Source organism: Mustela nivalis (assembly GCF_964662115.1).
Source record: "Mustela nivalis genome assembly, chromosome: 7".
Lineage (NCBI taxonomy): Eukaryota > Metazoa > Chordata > Mammalia > Carnivora > Mustelidae > Mustela > Mustela nivalis.
In genome coordinates this window covers 30561563-30584089 of record NC_139026.1, presented here as the reverse complement: position 1 = coordinate 30584089, position 22527 = coordinate 30561563, and the positions used below count along the sequence as shown (strand labels likewise).

Here is a 22527-nt window from a genome sequence, read left to right as displayed (position 1 = left end):
ACTTTTTAAAAAAGATTTTATTTATTAAAGAGAGAGAGAGAGAGAGTGCATACAAGCATGAGGGAGAGGCAGAAGGAGGGAGAGGCCGACTTCAAGCCAAGCAGGGAGCCGGACGTGGCACTAGATCTCAGAACCCTGGGATCATGACCTGAGCTGAAGGCAGATGCTTAACAAATTGAGCCACCTAGGTCACCCAAGTTGTTAAAATACTTATAAACACATTTTAAAGAAAATAAAAAGTGAACCATAAACAATAAATGATAATTAAAAGTAGGAAATTTTTCAAGTTTGATATCAAGTATGTACTATCAAATATGATAGAACAATGTAACTTCCAAATCAAGATTTCACACAAAATTAATTAGACTTATCTTTAAACTCACTTGGCAAAAAGATCTTTCAAAGTAGTCAATTGCTTTGTTAGAATATAGACTTCTCCCTCTTTTTCCTTCAACTTGTTTCTAATTCCCTCTATTTTGGTTTGCCATTTTTTACCTTCTTCCCACCTAATTAATTCTTCTTTAGCACTCTGTGAATAACAATGGAGAAAATTACCAACACTGTTTTTAATTTCAAGATGTATCAATTACAATTTACTAGAACAATGATAAACCAATATTTCTTAGAGATTATATAAATACATTCATTTTGCTATGTAACTTCTAGACTCTTTAGACATGCCAAGCTATTAACAAAAATCCTCTTCAGTATAAGGATTCTGTATTTTATTACTTGACAGATGATATTCTAGGGAACAGTCTGGACTAAGGCCAACAGACTTAGGAGTCTTTAAGATTATTTATTTATTTATTTGCTTACTTACTTATTTTATTTTTCAGTATTCCAAAATTATTGTTTATGCACCACACCCAGTGCTCCATGCAATATTTGCCCTCCATAATACCCACCACCAGGCTCACCCAACCACCAACCCTACTCCCCTCCAAAGCCCTCAGTTTGTTTCTCAGAGTCCACAGTCTCTCATGGTTTGTCTCCCCCTCCAATTTCCCCCAACTCACTTCTCCTCTCTATCTCCCAATATCCTCTGTGTTATTACTTATGCCCCACAAGTAACTGAAACCATATAATTGACTCTCTCGGCTTGACTTATTTCCTCAGCATAATCTCTTTCAGTCCCATCCATGTTGATACAAAAGTTGGGTATTCATCCTTTCTAATGGAGTCATAATACTCCCTTGTAATATATGGACCATATCGTCTTTATCCATTCATCTGCCCTGAGCCCAGGGCATCTTGGTTCTTTCCACCATTTGGCGTCTATGGCCATTGCTGCTATGAACACTGAGGTACAGATGCCCCTTCTTTTCAATACATCTGTATCTTTGGAATAAATACCCAGTAGTGCAATTACAGGGTCAGAGGGTAGCTCTATTTTTAATTTCTTAAGGAATCTCCACACTGTTTTCCAAGGTGGCTATACCAACGTGCATTCCCACCAACAGTGTAAGAGGGTCCCCTTTTATCCACATCGTCTCCAACACTTGTTGTTAACTGTCCTATTAATTTTGGCCATTCTAACTGGTGGAAGGTGGTATCTCAATTAGTTTTGATTTGAATCTCCCTGATGGCTAATGATGATGAACATTTTTTCATGTGTCTGTTAACCATTTGTATGTCTTCTTTAGAGAAGTGTCTATTCATGCCTTCTACCCATTTTTTGACGTGATTATCTGTTTTTTGAGTGTTGAGTTTGAGGAGTTCGTGATAGACTTTGGATATCAGCCCTTTGACTGTAGTGTCATTTGCGAATATCTTCTCCCATTCCGAGGGTTGCCTCTTTGTTTTGTTGACTGTTTCATTTGCTTACAGAAGCTTTTCATCTTGATGAAGTCCCAAAAGTTCATTTTCGCTTTTGTTTCCTTTGCTTGGAGGCACATGCCTTGAACGAAGTTGCTGTGGCCGATGTCAAAGAGGTTACTGCCCATGTTCTCCTCCAGGATTTTAATAGATTCCTGCCTCACGTTGAGGTGTTTTATCCATTTCCAGTTTATCTTTGTGTATGGTGTAAGAGAATGGTTGAGTTTCATTCTTCTACACGTAGCTGTCCAATTTTCTCAGCACCATTTATTGAAGAGACTGTCTTTTTTTTCCACTGGATATTTTTTCCTGCTTTGTCGAAGATTATTTGACCACAGAGTTGAGGGTCCATATCTGGACTCTCTGCTCTGTTCCACTGGTCTATGTGTCTGTTTTTGTGCCAGTACCATGCTGTCTTGGTGATCACAGCTTTGTAGTAAAGCTTAAAATCAGGCCATATGATGCCCGCAATTTTGTTTTTCTTTTTCAACATTTCCTTAGCAATTCAGGGTCTCTTTTGGTTCCATATAAATTTTAGGATTGTTTCTTCCAGCTCTCTGAAAAATGCCGGTAAGATTTTGATAGGATGGCCTGCTTAAGAATGATTGGACCGGGGCGCCTGGGTGGCTCAGTGGGTTAAAGCCTCTGCCTTCGGCTCAGGTCATGATCCCAGGGTCCTGGGATCGAGCCCCGCATCGGGCTCTCTGCTCCGCGGAGAGGCTGCTTCCTCCCCTCTCTCTCTGCCTGCCTCTCTGCCTGCTTGTGATCTCTGTCTGTCAAATAAATAAATAAAATCTTAAAAAAAAAAAAAAAAAAGAATGATTGGAGCAACCAGGAAATCAAAGAAGAACTTAAACAATTCATGGAAACCAATGACAACGAAGACACTTCAGTCCACAACCTATGGGATACGGCAAAGGCAGTCCTAAGGGGGAAATACATAACCATCCAAGCCTCCCTTAAAAAAATTGAAAAATCCAGAATACATCATCTCTCTTTACACCTTAAAGAACTGGAGAATCAACAACAAATTAAGCCAACCCCACACACAAGAAGGGAAATAATCAAGATTACAGCAGAGATCAATGAGATAGAAACTAGAGATACAGTAGAACACATCAATGAAACTAGAAGCTTATTCTTTGAAAGAATCAATAAGATTGATTAAACCATTGGCCAAACTAATCCAAAAGAAAATAGAGAGGACCCAAATTAATAAAATTATGAATGAAAAGGGAGAGATCATGACTAACACCAAGGAAATAGAAACAATCACCAGAAATTATCATCAACAGTTATATGCCAATAAGTTAAGCAAACTAGATGAAATGGATGCATTCCTGGAAACCTATAAACTTCCAAAACTGAATCAGGAAGAAACTGACAGCCTAAATAGACCAATATCTAGTAACAAGATTGAAACAGTGATTAAAAACCTCCCAAAAAAACAAGAGTCCAGGACCTGATGAATTCCTTGGAGAATTCTACTAAACATTCAAAGAAGAAATAATCCCTATTCTCCTGAAGCTGTTTCAAAAAACAGAAACAGAAAGAAAACTTCCAGACTCTTTCTATGCAGCCAGCATTACCCTGATCCCCAACCTAGGCAAAGACCCCACCAAAAAGGAGAATTTTAGACCAATATCCCTGATGAATATGGGTGCCAATATCATCAACAAGATCCTAGTTAACAGGATCCAACAGTATATTAAAAAGATTATCCACCATGACCAGGTGGGATTTATCCATGGGATGCAAGGGTGGTTCAACATTCACAAATCAATCGATGTGATAGAATAAATCAGTAAGAGAAGAGAGAAGAACCACATGGTCCTCTCAATAGATACAGAAAAAGCATTTGACAAAATACAGCATCCCTTCCTGATCAAAAATCTTCAAAGTATAGGGATAGAGGGAACATTCCTCAACTTCATAAAATCTATCTATGAAAAACCCACTGCGAATATCATTCTCAATGGGGAAAGGTGACAGCCTTCACTTTGAGATCCGGAAAGCGACAAGGAGTCCACTCTTGCCACTGTTGTTCAACATAGCACTAGAAGTCCTAGCAACAGCAATCAGACAACAAAAAGAAATAAAAGGTATTCCAATTGGCAAAGAAGTCTTTAAGATTCTAATAAAGATGATCATGACCAAAGAAAGCTTCTAACAAAGAATGTATATGTACAAAGGATCAACCCAATTTTAACCAAAACAGCAATCTTCTAGCATCACAGTACCTTCAAATCTTCAATTCACATGAATTCTCTTATTGAATATATGTTTATATAGTGCTACTCATCTGCCAAATATTACTCTAGGTACTAGAAGTAGAAACAATGAATAATCAGAGAAAAAGAATTATAGTCTAGTTTATGATGGTTGGGTGGATTAGAGAAAGGGAACAAAATATAGACAAAAAGAAAAAAATATTTTGTATTACGTTAGCTGGTGATAAGTGCTTAAAAAAGAGAGCAGTGAAGAGAACTAGCTAGTGGCATTAACAATGCCATTGGGACATATAAACTTCCAATAGGATACACTTGTATCAGTCTGCATTTGCACTAATTTCTACTAATGCTACACTGCTTCATTATATTTTCTAATGTAGCATGTAAGAGCATTTTCATGTTGAAATATGAGAAATATAGAAATATCTATTATTTTTATAAATTATTTTTTGTTTCTCCTTTATATTTCATTTATAGTGATTATTTTGAAATTATACATGTAAGTAGATTCTATTAACTATAAATTCATGTGGAATAGTACAGAGGATGTCATGAAACACTGTATTTATTATAAAAGGCAATGCCAGGACTGAAAGAGTTAAAAGACATAGTTTAAAGTCAAATGCCCAACTAAGATAAGTTGCCCTATCAAAACTGTCTTCTTTGACACTGGCCAATTTTTTGCCTTATTTATTTAGTCCAGTTAAGAAGTATTCTTTTAAAAAATGCAAAAACTTCAGTGTTTGGTCATTATTAATTTCTTTTTTTCCTGAAATATATACAAGGAAATTTGTGACTTCCAGAAATGTAAGTATTTGTTTGGGCGTAATGGTATATAAGTAAATAATTCTGCAGCATTGTCATGCTTTGTAGGGACTGGGCAATTCTATCCTATCTGACATTACCCTCTAAATTAAGACTGAGCAAAACAAGGCTAAAATAACTTAAAAATGAACCACAACAACAATAAAATAACAAAGACAAATGTCACCAAGGATCTGTTCCAGATGGGGGGAGAAGAGAGGATACAGAGAGAACTTCTCTTTTTATATTTTCTGTACCAATAGCCACTCAGGCATGGATTTCAGAATAATGTGATTGCATTTTAAATTTTTCTTTCGTTTATGAGATTAAGAGTCACTTATGGTTTGTCTCCCTCCCAATCCCATCTTGTTTCATTTATTCTTCTCCTACCCACTTAAGCCTCCATGTTGCATCACCACTTCCTCATATCAGGGAGATCATATGATAGTTGTCTTTCTCTGCTTGACTTATTTCGCTAAGCATGATACGCTCTAGTTCCATCCATGTTGTCGTTTAACAAATACCAAGCATCTAATACATGCCAAGTAGTGCTGTAGGTGGTGGGGATACAACAATAAACAGAACAGGCATAATTCCTGCCATTAAAGCTTATAGTCCAAAAGATGAACACATAGATAAGTATATCTCTAGTATGTCAGATAATAATAAATACTATGGAGAAAAGTATAGCAACAAAAGAAACAGGAATGCAGGGCATGGGAGTGAGTTTGGAATCTCATATAGATAGGCTATAAGAAATTGACAGAGAAAAGGGTGTAGAAATTCCAATATAAAAGCATTTTTTGAATATAAAAGCATTCATGAATTCGAAATACCCCATACAGCAGAATTTGAAATAATGCTCTTACTGGATTCCTGGATACAAATTTGATTAGGGTTGCTCTTTGTGTTCTTTTTTCATAGTAAGTAATAATACTATACAGTGCTATGGACTGGATGGCTTACAAAGGACTTACACATATTGTTCCATTTGTTTTTGTTTTTTGTTTTTTTTTTAAGATTTAATTTATTTATTTGACAGACAGAGATCACAAGTAGGCAGAGAGAGAGAGAGAGAGAGGAGGAAGCGGACTCCCTGCTGAATAGAGAACCTCTTGCGGGACTTGATCCCAGGACTCCGAGACCACGACCTGAGCCCAAAGCAGAGGCTTAACCCACTGAGCCTCCCAGGTGCCCACATATTGTTCCATTGGACTGTCAAAATAATCTCGGGAAACTGGCAATGCAAGATGTATCATTCCAAATTTTCAGGAGAAATAAACTGAAACACAGATGAGGAATCCAGGCAAAGCCACAGAATACTGAGATATTCTTTAGGAAATGGCATCCAAGGATTAGACCTATGCCCAAGTGGGGAGGCAGCAAAGAAAGCAATCTGGTAGAGTAAGGACCTTTTTTACCTTGTGATTTTTACCAGCAAAGCTTCTGACAGCCAGTACTGTGTGGTTCAATATACAAACACAAACATTTTAATAAAAATTATAGTAACATTGGTGAATTTTCATAGGTAAAATGAATTTTGGAATATATTATGTTAAGATATTTAAATTCCATTACTAATTTCTAGTCAGTGGCATTAAAGACACTTTTCTTTTTTATGTTCATGTTACTGAAAATATTTTATAGATATTGATATTTTTGGGGTAAATTTTACAATAAAAATTTCCCTAATCTTAGCTCCTTTGTTGTGATTTTCTACAGAGGCAAACATTACTACTAACACCAATTATTTCCCAGGTCTCTCACAATATTTCCAATGTTACCAATATAAATCTTCAGCTTATTTGTAATAAATTATATGCATTTTAGCAACCGATAATTCTTGTTAGTAACTTTTATTACAAAATAGTTTACTAGTTAACCTGTTAGATAATTTTAAGCAACTTTTCTCACATTTCAGAGTCAATTTATGAGTAGTTTGGTTATTGATTACTACAAATATTGAAATTGAAAAAAATTTTATTCCAAATTATTTTGTTTACCCTAAACTATTGAAGGATAAAAAGGGCACATTTAGGTCTGGGTAGCAGACTAAAAATGCCCAACTTTCTTTCCCAAAATAAAAATCACCAATTTATATAAAAGATTAGGTTGGGGAGAAGTTGGATAGGTAAAGTTTGAGGGGATTTTAGAGGTACTATAATGTCAGGAAGAGGACATGGAAACATTCTAGTAACTTCTGAGTAAGAGTTACATTTTAGGAGTCTCCTATAAATTCCTTTTAAAAAAATACTTTATTTATTTATTTGATAACAAAGAGAGAGAGAGAGACATCACAAGTAAGCAGAGAGGCAGGCAGAGGGGGTGGGGGAAGCAGGCTCCCTGCTGAGCAGAGAGCCCCATGTGGGGCTCTATCCCAGGACCCTGAGATCATGACCCGAGCTGAAGACAGAGGCTTAACCCACTGAGCCACCCAGGAACCCCTGGAGTCTCCTCTAAATTCTTAAAGGCAGAAACTTGTTTTAGACTGCTCTACACTATTTGATAAATTTATAGTATGTACTAGGTATTCAAATTAATATAGTTGATCCTCTGTTCATTAGCTATATACTCGAACTTAGTTTATCATTACTTTAAACATATTGATCAGTATGTTTCTTTACATACCTTTTCTTTCACAGGCTTTATTTCTGCCTCATCCACCTTTCTTTCCAGTTGGCTTTCTAGCTTTTTAATTTTCTTTTGGAGTTCTTCAATTAAACTTTGTTTATTATCTATTAGATGTTTCCCCTGAAATATAAGATGTATTTTTACATTTTACAAGTAAAAAGCTATCAACAAAATACACAATAAATATTCCAATTACAGAAATTTTCTGAGGCTACAGCAATCTCTTCAAAATGTACTACTGATACATACAGATCATAGTAGTTACCTCTGCATTTTAAAGATAGGCTACTCTAAAATAACAGATATGACAGAGAGTCACTGAAGGAATCAGCTATATAATCTAAGTGATCTGGAAAGCTAGTTTTAGCAAATATCACAAATAAAATTAAAAAGGTAGAAATAAACCACTACCTATATGTTTTAAATCAAAGACATCATCACAATTAAATATAAAATCACCTGTAATCCACTGGTTAGTCTTTTAATTTGCCTTTTCAGCTCATCATTCTCTTGATCAATTGCATCTTTCTCTCTAAGTATTTTATTATAGGCTTTTTGTTTCTTTTGCAGTTCACTGGTTAAGTCATTCAAATTATCAGTTAGTGAGTTTTCTTTGTTTTTACTTGTTTTAAGAGCTTCTCTCAATTTTAAAAGATTTTCATTTAAATCCTCAATTTGTGTCTGTAAGAAAGGTTTAATTCATAAATCTTCATCAAGTACCAACAATGAAACAGAATATATCCATTACTTAATTAAAAGGTTTCAATCTAAGTATTTATTAAATTATTAATAATACTTATGAAAAAGGTTTAATGCTTATTAAATTAAATTAAAAATAAAGTTCCAATCTAAATTTTGAAAGTTCACAGCGGGTAGAAAAACCCACCAACTACATCTATTTTTCTAACTTCATTTCAAATGAACCAAGTCTACTTTGAGAAAAACAAAATGTGGCAAAATAATCTACAGCAACTCATCTTCCACAAACATCCAGAAACAAAATTTTATCAAATAAGCAAATGTTTTATTATGGCTGAACTAATTTATTAAAGGAACAAGTACATATGAACGTACATGGTGATGTTTTAAATGCTATGAAGCCTAAAAGTAATATAAAACAAAATCTCTAACTTGTAGTAGTTTTTAACCCTTTTTGTAGAGACAAGACATAAAAGGGTAACTCACTGTATTTGACAGTATATTTAAAGCCATTATATAGGAGTGTCTAGCTGTTCCATATAGTCTGTGATGGAAATACTGGTACTTGGTTGTTTTGTTGCATAAATGACTACAGGTCAAAAGTATTACTAATAACACTAACAAGAAATTAGTACTACTATAATGCAATTAGAAGAAACACATAAGCTGTCCAGGAGTAGTCAGAAAAGGATTTGAGAAAAAGGACTTCAAGACTGTTAAGAATTTAGAGATGATGTTTCAGGCAAAAAGAAAGGTAATGAAGAAGATACCAATAAAGGGTAATTCCTGTTTATATATTTATTTACTTAATGGATTTTTGGTACCAACTATGCTCATAAACTTGATAGGTACAGTGAGAGATTTAAAAAGGCTAAGTAGAGACACCTGGCTGGCTCAGTTGAAAGAGCATGTGACTCTTGATCTCAGAGTCGAGAGTTGGAGCACGTGATGGGTGTAGAGATTATTAACTGAACAATAAATGAAAAAATAACCAAAAAACAAAAAAACCCTAAGTAAAATCCAGTCCCTACACAGTTCAATGGTAGTGAAGAAGAAACAAATAAATTCAGTAAATTACAAACAAAACATATAAAAAGTGGAATTTTCATTTATGCAGAATGTACTATGTAAAACTATGTAAAGAAATACAAAACTCACTATGAAACGCATATGTTTTATAAAACAATTTTAAATTACCAAAACTAATGATTGCTCGGTAATGAAAACAGTAAAGTACATTGCCAAAAAATAAATAAATAACTTCAAAAAAGGCTTCAGAGTCAGGCAGCTCTATGGATTACATGTCAAGGACTATATAATCTCCCTAAACTACTGCAGGGAGAAAAAAAGGAAAGCTAATTAACTCATATTATGAACTAGCAAAAATTAGAAAATTCTGACAAAGCAAAAGAAATAAAACAAAGAAATCTACACACCGACTTCACTTATCAACATAGAAACAAAAATCCTAAGTAAATTGTTTCTTAATTCTATTAGGAAGAAATAATTAATAATGGCCTATCCTTTGCTCATCTCTAAGACGATAATCAGTGTATGAATATTATAAAGATTCTATTGTTAAAAAAATGGATATATATATATGTCCACAAATAATTTATTAGAATAAATACCCTATTCATTATCAAAACTACTATATATCAAAGAGGCTCTTCTTCCAATAGCAATTATAAGGTATTTTGTTATATTGATGCATGTGTTATGTTCACCTTTAGCTCTTTAGTATGTCGATCAATAATTTGTTGAACATTGAGATTTGCTTCTTTCTGAGAAGTTGCAGAAATAATACGTTCTTCTGCTGCTGCTGTCATTTCTGCCCGGAGTTCCAAAAGCGCTCGACTAAGTGCCTGAAAATTATAACATATATGGTTTTTAAAAAATTAATATTTTATATGTTCAACATGTAATAAAAAATTTAATATTTAAAAAATATTTAAATATAAATATAAAATATAATATAATATAAATATAAAATATAATATAAATATAAATATAAAATATAATATTTTAAAAATTTTCCTAAAATACCATGTGTTTAAGCAAACATAACTCACAATCTAACTGTCCAAATGTTTCCAAATGAATGTCCTTTAGTAACTGCATTCAGTTCATCCCAAATTGACAGGGAGAAACTTCAAAATCTTGACAATAATAATTTTGAGAACACAGCATTAAATCAAGAAATTTATATTACAAAAACCAATGTTTTGTTTCACTATCCAAGTTTAGGTATTTATCTGAATTATTCACTTAGTACATACTACTGCGTGAAATTAACCAAATTTATACAGACAAGGAAAATTATAGGATTAGAAAAGACTTAAAATTTGTCAATAAATTTCATAAACTAGCACAGAAAAATAGCATCTTCTAAATCAACTGAGTGTATCAAATCTGAGATCAATTTTAAAAACTAATACATCAGATAATCCACTGATCAAATGCTTCTCAAAAAACTATCTCTTCTGACCTCCTTCTTTAAACTTTCCTCCTCACTGTCATATCTCCCCCCCACTCCCCAGAATTGTTTGAAATTATTCAATTATTCAAACTGTTCAAAATAGCTTAGTAGCATAAAATCCAGTTAGAAAAGGAGAGAAAATAATGGGATTAAGATTTCCCCTTATTTCCTATCGATAACTCACAAATCAAACTGATAACAAAAAAGTGACTATTTCTGTACTTAAAAACACCACCAAATGGCTATTAAAAAGAAATACCTTGAAAAATTCTGCTTAACGGCCTAAGACAAAGCTCATACTTCTTATTACAACAGAGAGATACATGGTATCATCTTTTACTAGTCTTCTCTAAAAGCAATCTATCAGTACATGTATTTCCTAAATACTGGTAATACTCTGTTGTTACTTACTTTTTGTTGCTTCTCTTTCAAAGCTAACTGGCTCTTTAGCCGTTCTACTAGATTTCTCATTGTAGTTGTTGGAGCTCTTGAATTTGCTTCTTTTTGAGCCTGAAGTTCAGATTTTAAACTCTGTGACTCCTTTTGCGAGTGGGCCAGAAGACACCTTAAATCCTCTACTTCTGCCTTCACTTTTTTCACTTCATCTGCATGGTCTTCTTGGAGCCTAACATAAGCAAACATATGTATTTAAGGGAGTGGTTGCTGCAATTAACACTTAGATACAAATTTTATAAAGAACAAACGTTTGGTCCTAAGTATACTTATGACCTAAGTCTTGACTCAAATCAAAACAAGAACAATTATTTGTTTCATTTAACTAACTCTTGAACTTAACATAAAATAAACTTTTCCTTTTAGTTTGTCTACTCTTGTTGGCAACAACTGCATGAAGTAATTTTCTGGTCTAGATAATGAACAAAATTGCACTTTAAATACTGTGTCCTACAAGACGTACCAAAAACTGAAGTTAACTCACATAATCAAACTGTGAAAATAGAAGGTTTTACTCAAGAAAATACACAGATCTACAATTTCCTAAGACACATTAAAATACACATGTCAATATACACACTGAGAATAAAAGAATAATTTTAGTTAACATGACATGGTAAGGTAGAGAACGACTCAAGTACTTCACATGGCAAAAATTCATATATATAAGGTCATTTCAAATGAAGATTACTTTCTGCATCTAGGAATTATATTCAAAAGCACAAGCAATTTCATATACCAAAACATGACAGAAACTTACTACACCAAAAATAACATTTCATGTATAAAATTTAATATAATGGGGAAAATTAGAGTGAAAAGATACAAAATAGGTGCCTGGGTGGCTCAGTCAACCTCTGACTCTCGATTTCAGGTCAGGTCATGATCTCAGGGTCATGGATCTGCGCTGGCATGGAGCCTGCTTAAGTTCCTCTCTCCCCCTCTACCACACCCTCTCACCCTGTCCTGGCTCGGGTGCAGGCGCATGCTCTCTCTCTCTCACTCTATCTCAGAAGAAAACAATAGTACAAGAAAAGAACGAAATACTATTGCTGATTCTCTTTTCTTTTCTTTTTTTTTTTTTTTTTAAGATTTTTTAAATTTATTCATTTGACAGATCACAAGTAGGCAGAGAGGCAGGCAGAGAGAGAGGAAGGGAGGCAGGCTTCCCACTGAGCAGAGGGCCCGTAGCGGGGCTTTATCCCAGGACCCCGAGATCATGACGTGAGCCAAAGGCAGAGGCTTTAACCCACTGAACCATCCAGGCGCCCCACTGATTTCTCTTCTTTTAGGCAACAATTTCTTAAAAGTGGCAACTTCTTAATAAAGCAAAAGTAGTGTTAATTTTATCAGAGACATATTGGATAAGTAGGTTAAGAATAAAAAGTTCTACTGCGGAACTTCAGAGCTAGAATGGAATTACAAAGTCAAGTAGATCAACTTTCCCATTTTTTTCAGATAAGAAACTGAGGTCCAGACAGACAGCTCTGTTTCTGGTTTTTTTTGTTTTTTTTTAATTTTAAAAATTTTTTAAATAATTTGTTTTATTGTGTTATGTTAGTCACCATACAGCACATTATTAGTTTTTGATGCAGTGTTCCATGAGTCATCGTTTGCATATAAAACCCAGTGCTCCATGCAATCCGTGCCCTCTTTAATGCCCATCACCAGGCTCTGTTAGGGAGAAGCCAGACGTGGAAGGAATGTCCTCAGGCAGAGTCCCCAGTCCCTGAAGGGGAATGACTGAGACATGAGCTGGGACAAGGATGGTAATAAAAATAAACAAAACAAAACAAAAAAGTCTATACATTACAAGCCTGGGAGCTCAAATCCTGATTTTGTGGCTTCCAAATCACGAGTGAATCACGAGTCACAGGTGCAGAACCTGTGCTCTCTTCTCCTACCTCTGTCCCAGGTAACCCCTAGACTCACTATCATGTATTTGTATTATGGGCACAGCTTCCCCTCCTACAAGCCCTTGAGAAGGGCTGCCAAGATGGTTCTGGTACAAACCTCACAGGGTCAAAAACTCCCCCTCCCAACCTGCGGGAAGATTTTCTCAAATGACTGGAAGCAGCCTCCATTACAGACCGCCCCACTTACCTCCCAGCACCTCCAAGCCCAGAGAAACCCAATAATATCCAATTTCAAAACAGCCTAGGGGAACCTGCCCACACTCCCACTTTCACTTTAATAGACTGCTTTGTGCTTGCTACCTTCCTTCCGGAGGTCTTTATTCTACTACTGATCCCCATGCAAATCTTCTCCTGGGGAATCCCAGGATGGAGACCTCCACTCAAACAATGCAGACACTCTCTCATTCCTAACAGTTCTATAGTGATTACAAAATACGTAAATTATAAACCTATTTTAGGTTTAAAATCTATATTCTGATAAATTGGTTGAGGAATATTTAGAATAATACAGAGAATGAATCTTTTGTCACTATAATTAATTAATAAAATAATTTTTCATTCAAGAAATATTTACTGAACCTCTATTATATGTCAGAAACTGTTATAGGTGTGTAAACAAAAGTTTTTTTTTACTTTACAATTTTCAAATACTCTCACACACAGTATTATTTGGCCTCCATAAAGGAGCCAGGGTAAGTACTATCATTTCCATTTTATAGATGATGAAATGTATGCTTTAATTAAAGAGGTTAAAAATCAGATTCTAGGGGCGCCTGGGTGGCTCAGTGGGTTAAGCTGCTGTCTTCGGCTCAGGTCATGATCTCAGGGTCCTGGGATCGAGCCCCGCATCGGACTCTCTGCTCAGCAGGGAGCCTGCTTCCTCCTCTCTCTCTGCCTACCTCTCTGCCTGCTTGTGAAGTTTCTCTCTGTCAAATAAATAAATAAAATCTTTTTTAAAAAAAAAATCAGATTCTAGAACAAGACTCTTGAGTTGGCTTTTGGGTCATACTGACTAGATTTAAAACATGGCTTTTCCATCTCCTCCTAAGGTATGTTACTGAGCATTCCTGTGGCCTACTTCCTATATGAAAAATGGGAAGAAAAGCCTATGTCATCGTCCTGAGGATAAAAATGAGGTCATATGCATGAAGTTTTTAGAACAGTGCACGACACAGCAAATGCTTGCATTTCTCCTCACTATATCATTATTACCATTTGCCTATTTTTATAATATGTTCCTAAAACTTACCGTAACTTGATATTTTCAAATTCTTTGATTTTTAACTCAGTGATTTCTTTCTGTCTCTCTAAATCTTGAGATACTTTTTTTAGTTTGATCAAAAGTGAGGAGAGAGAATCATCTTGTTCTGCTACTGTCTGTTCCATCTCAGCCAGACGAATAAAATGTTTGCTGGTTGGAACTGGAGTAGGGGATTGTTTTATTAAATCCTAAGAAAAATGAATAAAGTAGTCATGAGCATATACAACTCAATACCATACTTATTCCATAATTTTAATTTGCTTCCTCAGATGATCCAAATATAGCATCTAACCTAAAATTTAATGATATTTAAGAGCCAATGAAGACTTAAAGAAGACAGGAAAGAGAGATCTTATTCTTAGTATTCCCATGGAGCAAAGCATCTCCATGAAGTGAAGGATCAATAAATGTTGATTGGGTTCATGAGTTAAGACTCAGGAATGCCAAGATTTGCATGTTAGGAGGTGAAAGATGGGCCTTTTCACACATACAGAAGACAAAGACCAAAGGAAACAAGTATGAACTGAATTCAGAACATGAAAAGCAGTTGGATATTGGTAAACTTACAATGAACACAACTTGGAAAAGAAAGACTGACGTCACCTTATGCAAGGTTTTGAGTACATGGCTAAGGAATATAAACACGATTTTGTAGGCAGCAGTGAGCTACTAAAGATGTGGATGTCGGGAGAAAAATGATCAGAGCTGTGTTTTTAGAAGATTATTCCAATAAGAAAGGCAGAATGGCTTCTATTCCAAAAACAAAAACAAAAACATGAAAGCGAAATTTTCGATTATACAGTCTCAAAAATCAATAAAGAGTGGAACAAAGAATCTTACCCAAGCTGTTTGTTTGAATTTACTGAGTGAACTCTCAGACTGTAGTTCTAATTTATGATGAAGAATATGAAGGTCTTCCTCATGTTTCTTAACAATTTCTCTTTGCTCCTGTTTTATATCAAATCAAAACTCCTTTTAAATTATGACTTAAATAAATATACATTCTAAAGATCTTACATATTTTATTACCTTTACTCTTTCAAAATCCTTATGAGATAAGGAACAATATCTGCATACACACACACACACACACACACCCCAGTATGCATTCCCCTAGTACATGTTCAAGTTGATAAATCTAGCCTTAAATCACAATTTATTCTCTTTTTTTTTAAAGATTTTTATTTATTTATTTGATAGAGAGAGATCACAAGTAGGCAGAGAGGCAGGCAGAGAGAGAGAGGGGGAAGTAGGCTCCCCGCTGAGCGGAGAGCCTGATGTGGGGCTCGATCCCAGGACCCTGAGATCATGACCTGAGCCAAAGACAGAGGCTTAAACCACTGAGCCACACAGGCACCCCACAATTTATTCTTAATACTAGAATAATATGTATCCATCACCTTTTAACTTGTTTCTAGGAAGTTTTTTAAATATTAGATTTTCCCATCAACATTCTAGCAAACTGATTGCCACTGATTACTGGTGTGATGGATTTCATTCTAACTTACTGCCTCAATCTTTACCTATAAACTCAACTAATTTTTTTCAAAATCAGAATGGTTGCACCAAGACAGCTATTCCTGGTTTAGTTAGTCCATGAGAGTAAGATAGATATATACAAACTGCCAGTTTTACTGACAGATCTGTAATCCAATCATGTGAAAGGAAAAATTCTGAATAGAATCATCTGAAAGCAAGAAAGGAGCTACCACTTCAGAGCAGAATAGTATTTGGCATTTGACTAAAAAACATGGTAATAAATAAAATAGCACAACATAATATAATAACATACCTCTCTGGCTTTTTCCAGGAGATGCTGATACTTCTTTAACACTTCTTCCTTTTGATTCAACCTTGCTTGCATATTTGCAATGGTCTGCTGAGCAATTTTCAGTGTGTGATGTGATTTTGGCTCTATCTCTCTTCTGCCTAGTTCAGCTATCAGCTTTTCACGTTCTGCAGTGGCAGGCAATCGAAGTCTCAGCTCATTGATTACTTGGTCTCTTGACAAAATATTTTGCTCTGCTAACCGTAGAGCAGATTCTTTTTCTTTTAGTTTCTGCAATGATCAAATCATGATAAAATTATTAAGTTATATTTTTTCTTTTAAAAATACTTCTGTCTGAATTTCGGTAAGAGTAATTATAAACAAAAAGGAGTTTCACTTTATTTTCCACATTGTACTTATACTGATGATACTATATTGATATTAATAAGGTTATATTTCTTATATATCCATGGGACAGCAGTTATTTGCGCCTACATTTATTTGGCTCTTAGAGCTTTAGAACTAGAAATGTGTGGTGGTACTAGATTTAGAAAGGAAACGTAATAAATCATTCCTTTTATTTTGGCCCTAGAAGAGTAGTCCATAAAAGTCAGCTGAATATAAAAATTGGAACTTCAGTGGGCTAAGTCAATAAATCACCATTATAAAATATGTAGCTTATTAAAATAAAACAGGAAAAATTATTACTCTTCAATAGGATTAAGACAGATATTTTAAATTAAGTAACTCAGTGGCAGTTCACATAAATGTCAAATTTTACAATTATTGAAAGAAATATTGGATTTCTTCAACAGATTAAAAATGGACAATTTCACTTACAAAATTTTTTAAAATGCATTTATAATTACTTTGTTTACATGTAAACCATCTTCAGATGAAAATCATAGATGAAAGTCTTAGATGAAAATCATCTTCAGTTTATATTATTTTCTGTAACTATAATGTAAGTATAATGCTTACTACTACTGATCAGTGTGCCCAAAAGCGACAAGCAGTGATTAAATAGGCAGTAAATTCAAATTAGCCATATCTGCGATTCTTTACTGGCTATTAAAAATATTATAGTACAGTATAGGAGATTGGAATTAGCAACAGATTCATAATTCTATGCTTTACCTCTGTTAGCAAGTATTGAGAAAATTCCACAAGCATATCCAATAATATACAAATAAAAATTCAAATTCTTCTAATTACCTCTTCTAGTGATTTACAAGTTGCCCGTGTTTCTAGGATTATTCGAACATTCTCCTTAATTTTTCTTAAAGCAATCTCAAGTTGATTTGGAAGGGGCAAACTAGGGTCTGGCATTGAGCCTGTAGCTTCTTCAAACTATTAAGAAATAGCGTTTTTTGGAAAAAAAAAAAAGCAGTTACATCATTAAGAACAATACTGTTACAACTGTATGACAAGGACATGGTTAAATCCCACTTATATTTGAAATATAAGAAGATAATATCAATTAAAATTCTATCTAACTTCGGAAAGCATTTCATTGGTTAACATTGTAGATCAGGCTACAGAGCAGAAAAACAGAATTAATCATTCATACCTTTTGTGCTGCTTTTAGTATTTCATTTTGTTGATGGTCAAAAATGTCCAGTTGACGTTCCAGCTCAACTTCTCTTTGGTCCCAGGCCATCTGCCTTTCTTCATGAAACTGTACCAGACACACACAGAGACACTCACCAAGCATATAACAGAAGCGTTTATATACATTTTATTTAATCCTCACAACAACCTTTTGGGGTCACTATGTTCTCATTTTATAGAAAAAGAAAGCACAGTCAGAGAGATTTAAGTAAGTAAGTTGCCTAAGGTCACAGAGATAGAAGATGAGAAGTCAGGATTTCAATCTCTCCAAGCACCCATCCATCCATTACATTTAATGACATGTATTATGTGCTAAGCACTTCGAGGTTATGTGAACGTAATAGTGAACAAAATTAAGTCCCTTTCTCCATTTCAGCATGAAACATATACTAGTGAGGGAGAGACAGTCAATAAACAAATGTGTTAGAGGATGGTAGTGCTGGAGAAAAAGGAATCCCTACTTAGGGATTCTTGATGGTAATAGGATTTACAATTGTATACTGGGTGGCTAGTGAAGGCCTCACTGATAAGGTAAGATATTTGAGTAAAGACTTGGAAGCAATGAAAGCATAAACAATACAAGTATCTGAGCTAAGAACACTCCAGGTGGAAGGAACAACATAATTTCTAAGGCAAGCAAGCATGAGCTTGGTGAATTTGTCTGTCTCTAAAGTATATGTGCTTTATTCTACACCAAGCTGCCTTCTACACTCCGTCAGTGAGAAGCAGTTGAAACTCCTGTGAAAAGTCAAATAACTAATATTAAAACAATAATTAACTTACCAACTAAATTTATGTATTGTTCCTTTTAAGTTTAAAACTACCATTATGGGGCGCCTGGGTGGCTCAGTTGGTTAAGTGTCTGCCTTTAGCTCAGGTCATGATCCCAAGGTCCCGGCATAGAGCCCTGAGTCAGGCTCCTTGCTTAGCAGGGAGCCTCCTTCTCCCTCCCCACCCCAAACCCTATGCTCACGCTCTCGCTTTCTCTCAAATAAATAAATAAATAAAATCTTGAAAAAATAAAAATAAAAAAAAAATAAAACTACCATTACAACATAAGTAAATATCGGTTTTTTGAATGGCTTAGAAAATAAATAGTATTTTATAAGAATAAAAATAGGAGCTACATTCAATTAAAAAAATAATGCAATTGCTCAAGCAATATTCTTAGGTTTAATATCTTAGCAATGGAAGAGCAAAATATATATAAAATGAAACCTTGTTTTGCTGCACAATTTCCTCCTCCAGACTGCTGATGGTATTCTCATATTCAGAAATTATATTATTCAAATATTTTATTTCTTCTTTATCCTTGACTAATTCTCGATTTAGTTTAAGCTCTTGAAGACGAAGTTCTTCTATTTTCATGTGCCAATTGATTACCTAAACATTTACAAATAATAGATACATGATCTATTTAAATATTTCCCCATTGATCCTAATAATTTTAACTAAAATTAATATATATTCTATAATAAGATAAAAATTATCCTTTGTTGAGGCACAAGTAAAATTCATTTAGAATTTTCATACTCTTCTAAAAAATATGTGTGATCTTAATATAACATTCTTCAAATGTTTCTAAATGTTTACAAATAACTAAAATTACTATTTAATTAATACATATCAAATTTTCTAGAGTGTTTAAAATTCTTTGATAGTATACAATCTAAGCCTTTCTACCAAAACTATTATTGGGAAGAGTCTATTTATTCTTACAAATAGACATTTAAAAAGCCAAAACTTTTAACTTACAAAATCGACATTAATAACTTATAATTGGAATTTTCGCCATTTAGTAAGCATTTTTCAGATAGCTACACATTAAAAACTTAAAATTATTACGTAACTCTTTTGGAAACACTGAACTGAAAGTCCATGTTTTACCTTTTGGGCTCCCCTGGCATCCTTTAGAGTGCTTATTAACTCTTCCAGGCCCTTCAACTTTAACTCCATTTCCATTGTTTTGTTCTCCATATTTCTCTGCTCTTGTTGAGAATTTTTCATCTCTTGCATTATCTTCAGTTTGTCATTTTGTAATTGAATCATTGTTTTAGAAAATTTTTCCTGTTGTGCCAAGGGTAAAGCTCCACTAAACTGTCGTCGTAGAGATTGAATTGTTTGGCGCAGATGTTTTGCCCGGTTTCTCCCTTCCGAACGGGCGTAATAGAGAGCCTGTTCTTTTTCATCAAGTTTCTGCTCTAAGCGCAAATTACAGGCCTCTGTCTTCTGCAGTTTAGATGTAACTGACTCCAACTTACCAAGAGCAGTAGCCTCACTAATTTGAAGGGAGACGATATGTTGATGCAACTTGGCAATCAGTGCCTTTTCATCAGATTGTGCCTAACATAAAAAAGTATATATTTATAGAGTCAGTTTCAAGTTTTTCTAATGACATTTTTCATGGATTTAAAAACACAGCTTACTAAATAAAATTTTAAGAAGTGTGGTACATGAGATCCTATAAAAATCTAGCCTAGCTTTAATTAAATTTTAATTATCAAAGCTTGTTTAAAAAACCACAGAATCAAGCATATTTTAAATCCAAATGGCTTCTAACTTTAAATAACAGTTGGCATTTTACTGATTTTTTTCAACTCCCATATGTAAATAACAATATTGGTATAACACTAATGTGGAAAATTTTTTTTATCCTAAAAAATTTATAATGGGAGAATATGTGTGAAAAGCTACATATTAATACAAGAGAAAATATTGTTATCAAAGACTTACCTATTTCTCAGGTCTCAACTTTGATTAGCAACCAGCACAATGTATTTGTAGGTATTTAAATGCTTTTCTGTATCATGAATGACATTTTAAATTAAAGAGTTTTTCTAATCAGGTTAAAATTAACAAGCATAGGAGCTTCCGTCTGATAAATTCTCTGATTAACACTGTAAAATCAGCCAATATCTAATGTGAATTCAGGAAAAAGAAAAAGTCTGCTTAGAAGAGCCAATACTGTACCTACCTGATAGTCTAACAGTTGCATTCTGACAGACTCTACTTCCTTTTCCCTGGACTGTTGCTGTGCATTCAGAATTTCAACTTGTCTTTTGGCAATATCAGAAATCTCTCTCAGTCTAGGATGTGAAAAGATACTTTAGGAACAATTCGATACATTTTCTAAGTAAATACCAGTATTTTATATTTTGAGACTCTTGGAAAAGCCACTAATTTCCAGCATTTTAATATCAAAACTAAAGCAAAATTTCCTCAACTATTTCATGAAATACAATTCCAGGAGAGGTTAACACAAGCTCTGTTAAAATATAACTCCATTCCCAACAGCCCTCCCCCCTGAAAATTCATAATATATAGTATTGTATGAAATGTCCTGAGAAGTTTTAAAGTAAATTATCTCAAACTATACATATACATACATATACAGCACTTATTATCCTAGTTTGGCAGAGTTAGAGTAAGGTATTGAGTAGCTTTATTTGACAGAATTGTACAGTTAAGAATATAGAATTTAAAATTCCTGGGTTCCCTAGATAGATTAATATATGTTTTAATTTACAAGCTATCAGAAATGTGAAAAAGAGGGGCATACTTGGGTGGCTCAGTCGGTTACATGTCTGCTTTCGGCTCAGGTCTTGGGGTCTTGCCCCCCTCATTCCCCACCCCTGGTTAGCAGGGACTGTCTGCTTCTCTCTCTGTCCCTTCCTACTGTTTGTGCTCTTTCTCTTACAAATACAATCTTGAAAGAAAGAAAGAAAGAAAGAAAGAAAGAAAGAAAGAAAGAAAGAAAGAAAGGTGAAAAAGAGAGATTATATGGTTACTACAATTTAAAAAATGGGGGAAATGTGATAGTAAATAATAAATTTCCTGTAAGACTACTATTATAAGAGCACAGAGGTAAAGTAAAATGCATTTTACTCTGGGCAAGAATAATTTTAGTTCACTGTGAAAGATAAGTCAGGTTTCCTCACATTGATTAGAAAGTCTCACTGACAGTTACATAAGTGTTAAAAATTAAAATATAATAAAATGAATAATTATGTTAGTTTATTTCAAAAGGAGAGGTTGATGAGGTAAGAGGAAGAACACAGAATGGAATTTTTCATAGTGAAAGGGGCTGAGAATAACAGATATTCCCAAAGGGCTATCAAGGATCCAAAACATAACTTTATCATGGGCAAGCCATAAAACCCTTTTTATAAATAATTATTTATACTTGACAGATCAACTTATGACTCCTATTACCTTTCTACTGAATTGACAAAAATTACCCAGGAGTACACAGCATCTACTTGGCACATAGTATTTATTCCTTTTTTTTTTTTTTTAAAGATTTTATTTATTTGACAGATAGAGATCACAAGCACACAGAGAGGCAGGCAGAGAGAGAGGAGGAAGCAGGCTCCCTGCCGAGCAGAGAGCCTGATGCAGTGCTTGATCCCACGACTCTGGGATCATGACCTGAGCTGAAGGCAGAGGCTTTAACCCACTGAGCCACCCAGGCACCCCAACACAGTATTTATTCCTTATCTATATTTTTGTGTTCCAAGTGAATAAACGATTTCCACATGTAAAATAAAAAATCACAATATTACTTTAGGATTATTAAGCATAATTACACGAGTAATTACATGAGTTAATATATGTTTAATACCTAGCACAATACATACTACTCAATAAATGCAAACTGAAGAAAAATCTGAATTTTTCATAACTTTATAGCAATCTTTTATAAAAAAGTAGACTAAATTCTATTCTATTTCTTATAACTAAAAAATATTTTATTGCAGGGGTGCCTGGGAAGCTCACTGGTTAAATCTTTGACTCTTAATTTCAGCTCAGATCATGATCTTAGGGTCATAAGATTGAGCCCCACATTGGGCTCCACG

The 22527-nt window shown here is 34.3% G+C and overlaps 1 protein-coding gene across 8 annotated transcripts in view; it reads right to left on the bottom strand.

Moving 5' to 3' along the window:
• Positions 1 to 22527, bottom strand: part of CEP290 (centrosomal protein 290) — a 99726-nt gene that overhangs the window by 22435 nt on the left and 54764 nt on the right. For all 8 annotated transcript variants that reach the window (XM_082738857.1, XM_082738861.1, XM_082738854.1 and 5 more), the window contains 13 exons: positions 20646 to 20757; positions 19559 to 20014; positions 18890 to 19054; positions 17631 to 17738; positions 17276 to 17410; positions 16085 to 16351; positions 15133 to 15240; positions 14281 to 14480; positions 11074 to 11287; positions 9911 to 10048; positions 7944 to 8165; positions 7482 to 7604; positions 384 to 529 (listed from right to left, as the gene is read on the bottom strand). In XM_082738857.1, the coding sequence (XP_082594983.1) occupies positions 384 to 529; positions 7482 to 7604; positions 7944 to 8165; positions 9911 to 10048; positions 11074 to 11287; positions 14281 to 14480; positions 15133 to 15240; positions 16085 to 16351; positions 17276 to 17410; positions 17631 to 17738; positions 18890 to 19054; positions 19559 to 20014; positions 20646 to 20757 (2394 nt within the window). The remainder of the gene's footprint in view (positions 1 to 383; positions 530 to 7481; positions 7605 to 7943; positions 8166 to 9910; positions 10049 to 11073; positions 11288 to 14280; positions 14481 to 15132; positions 15241 to 16084; positions 16352 to 17275; positions 17411 to 17630; positions 17739 to 18889; positions 19055 to 19558; positions 20015 to 20645; positions 20758 to 22527) is intronic.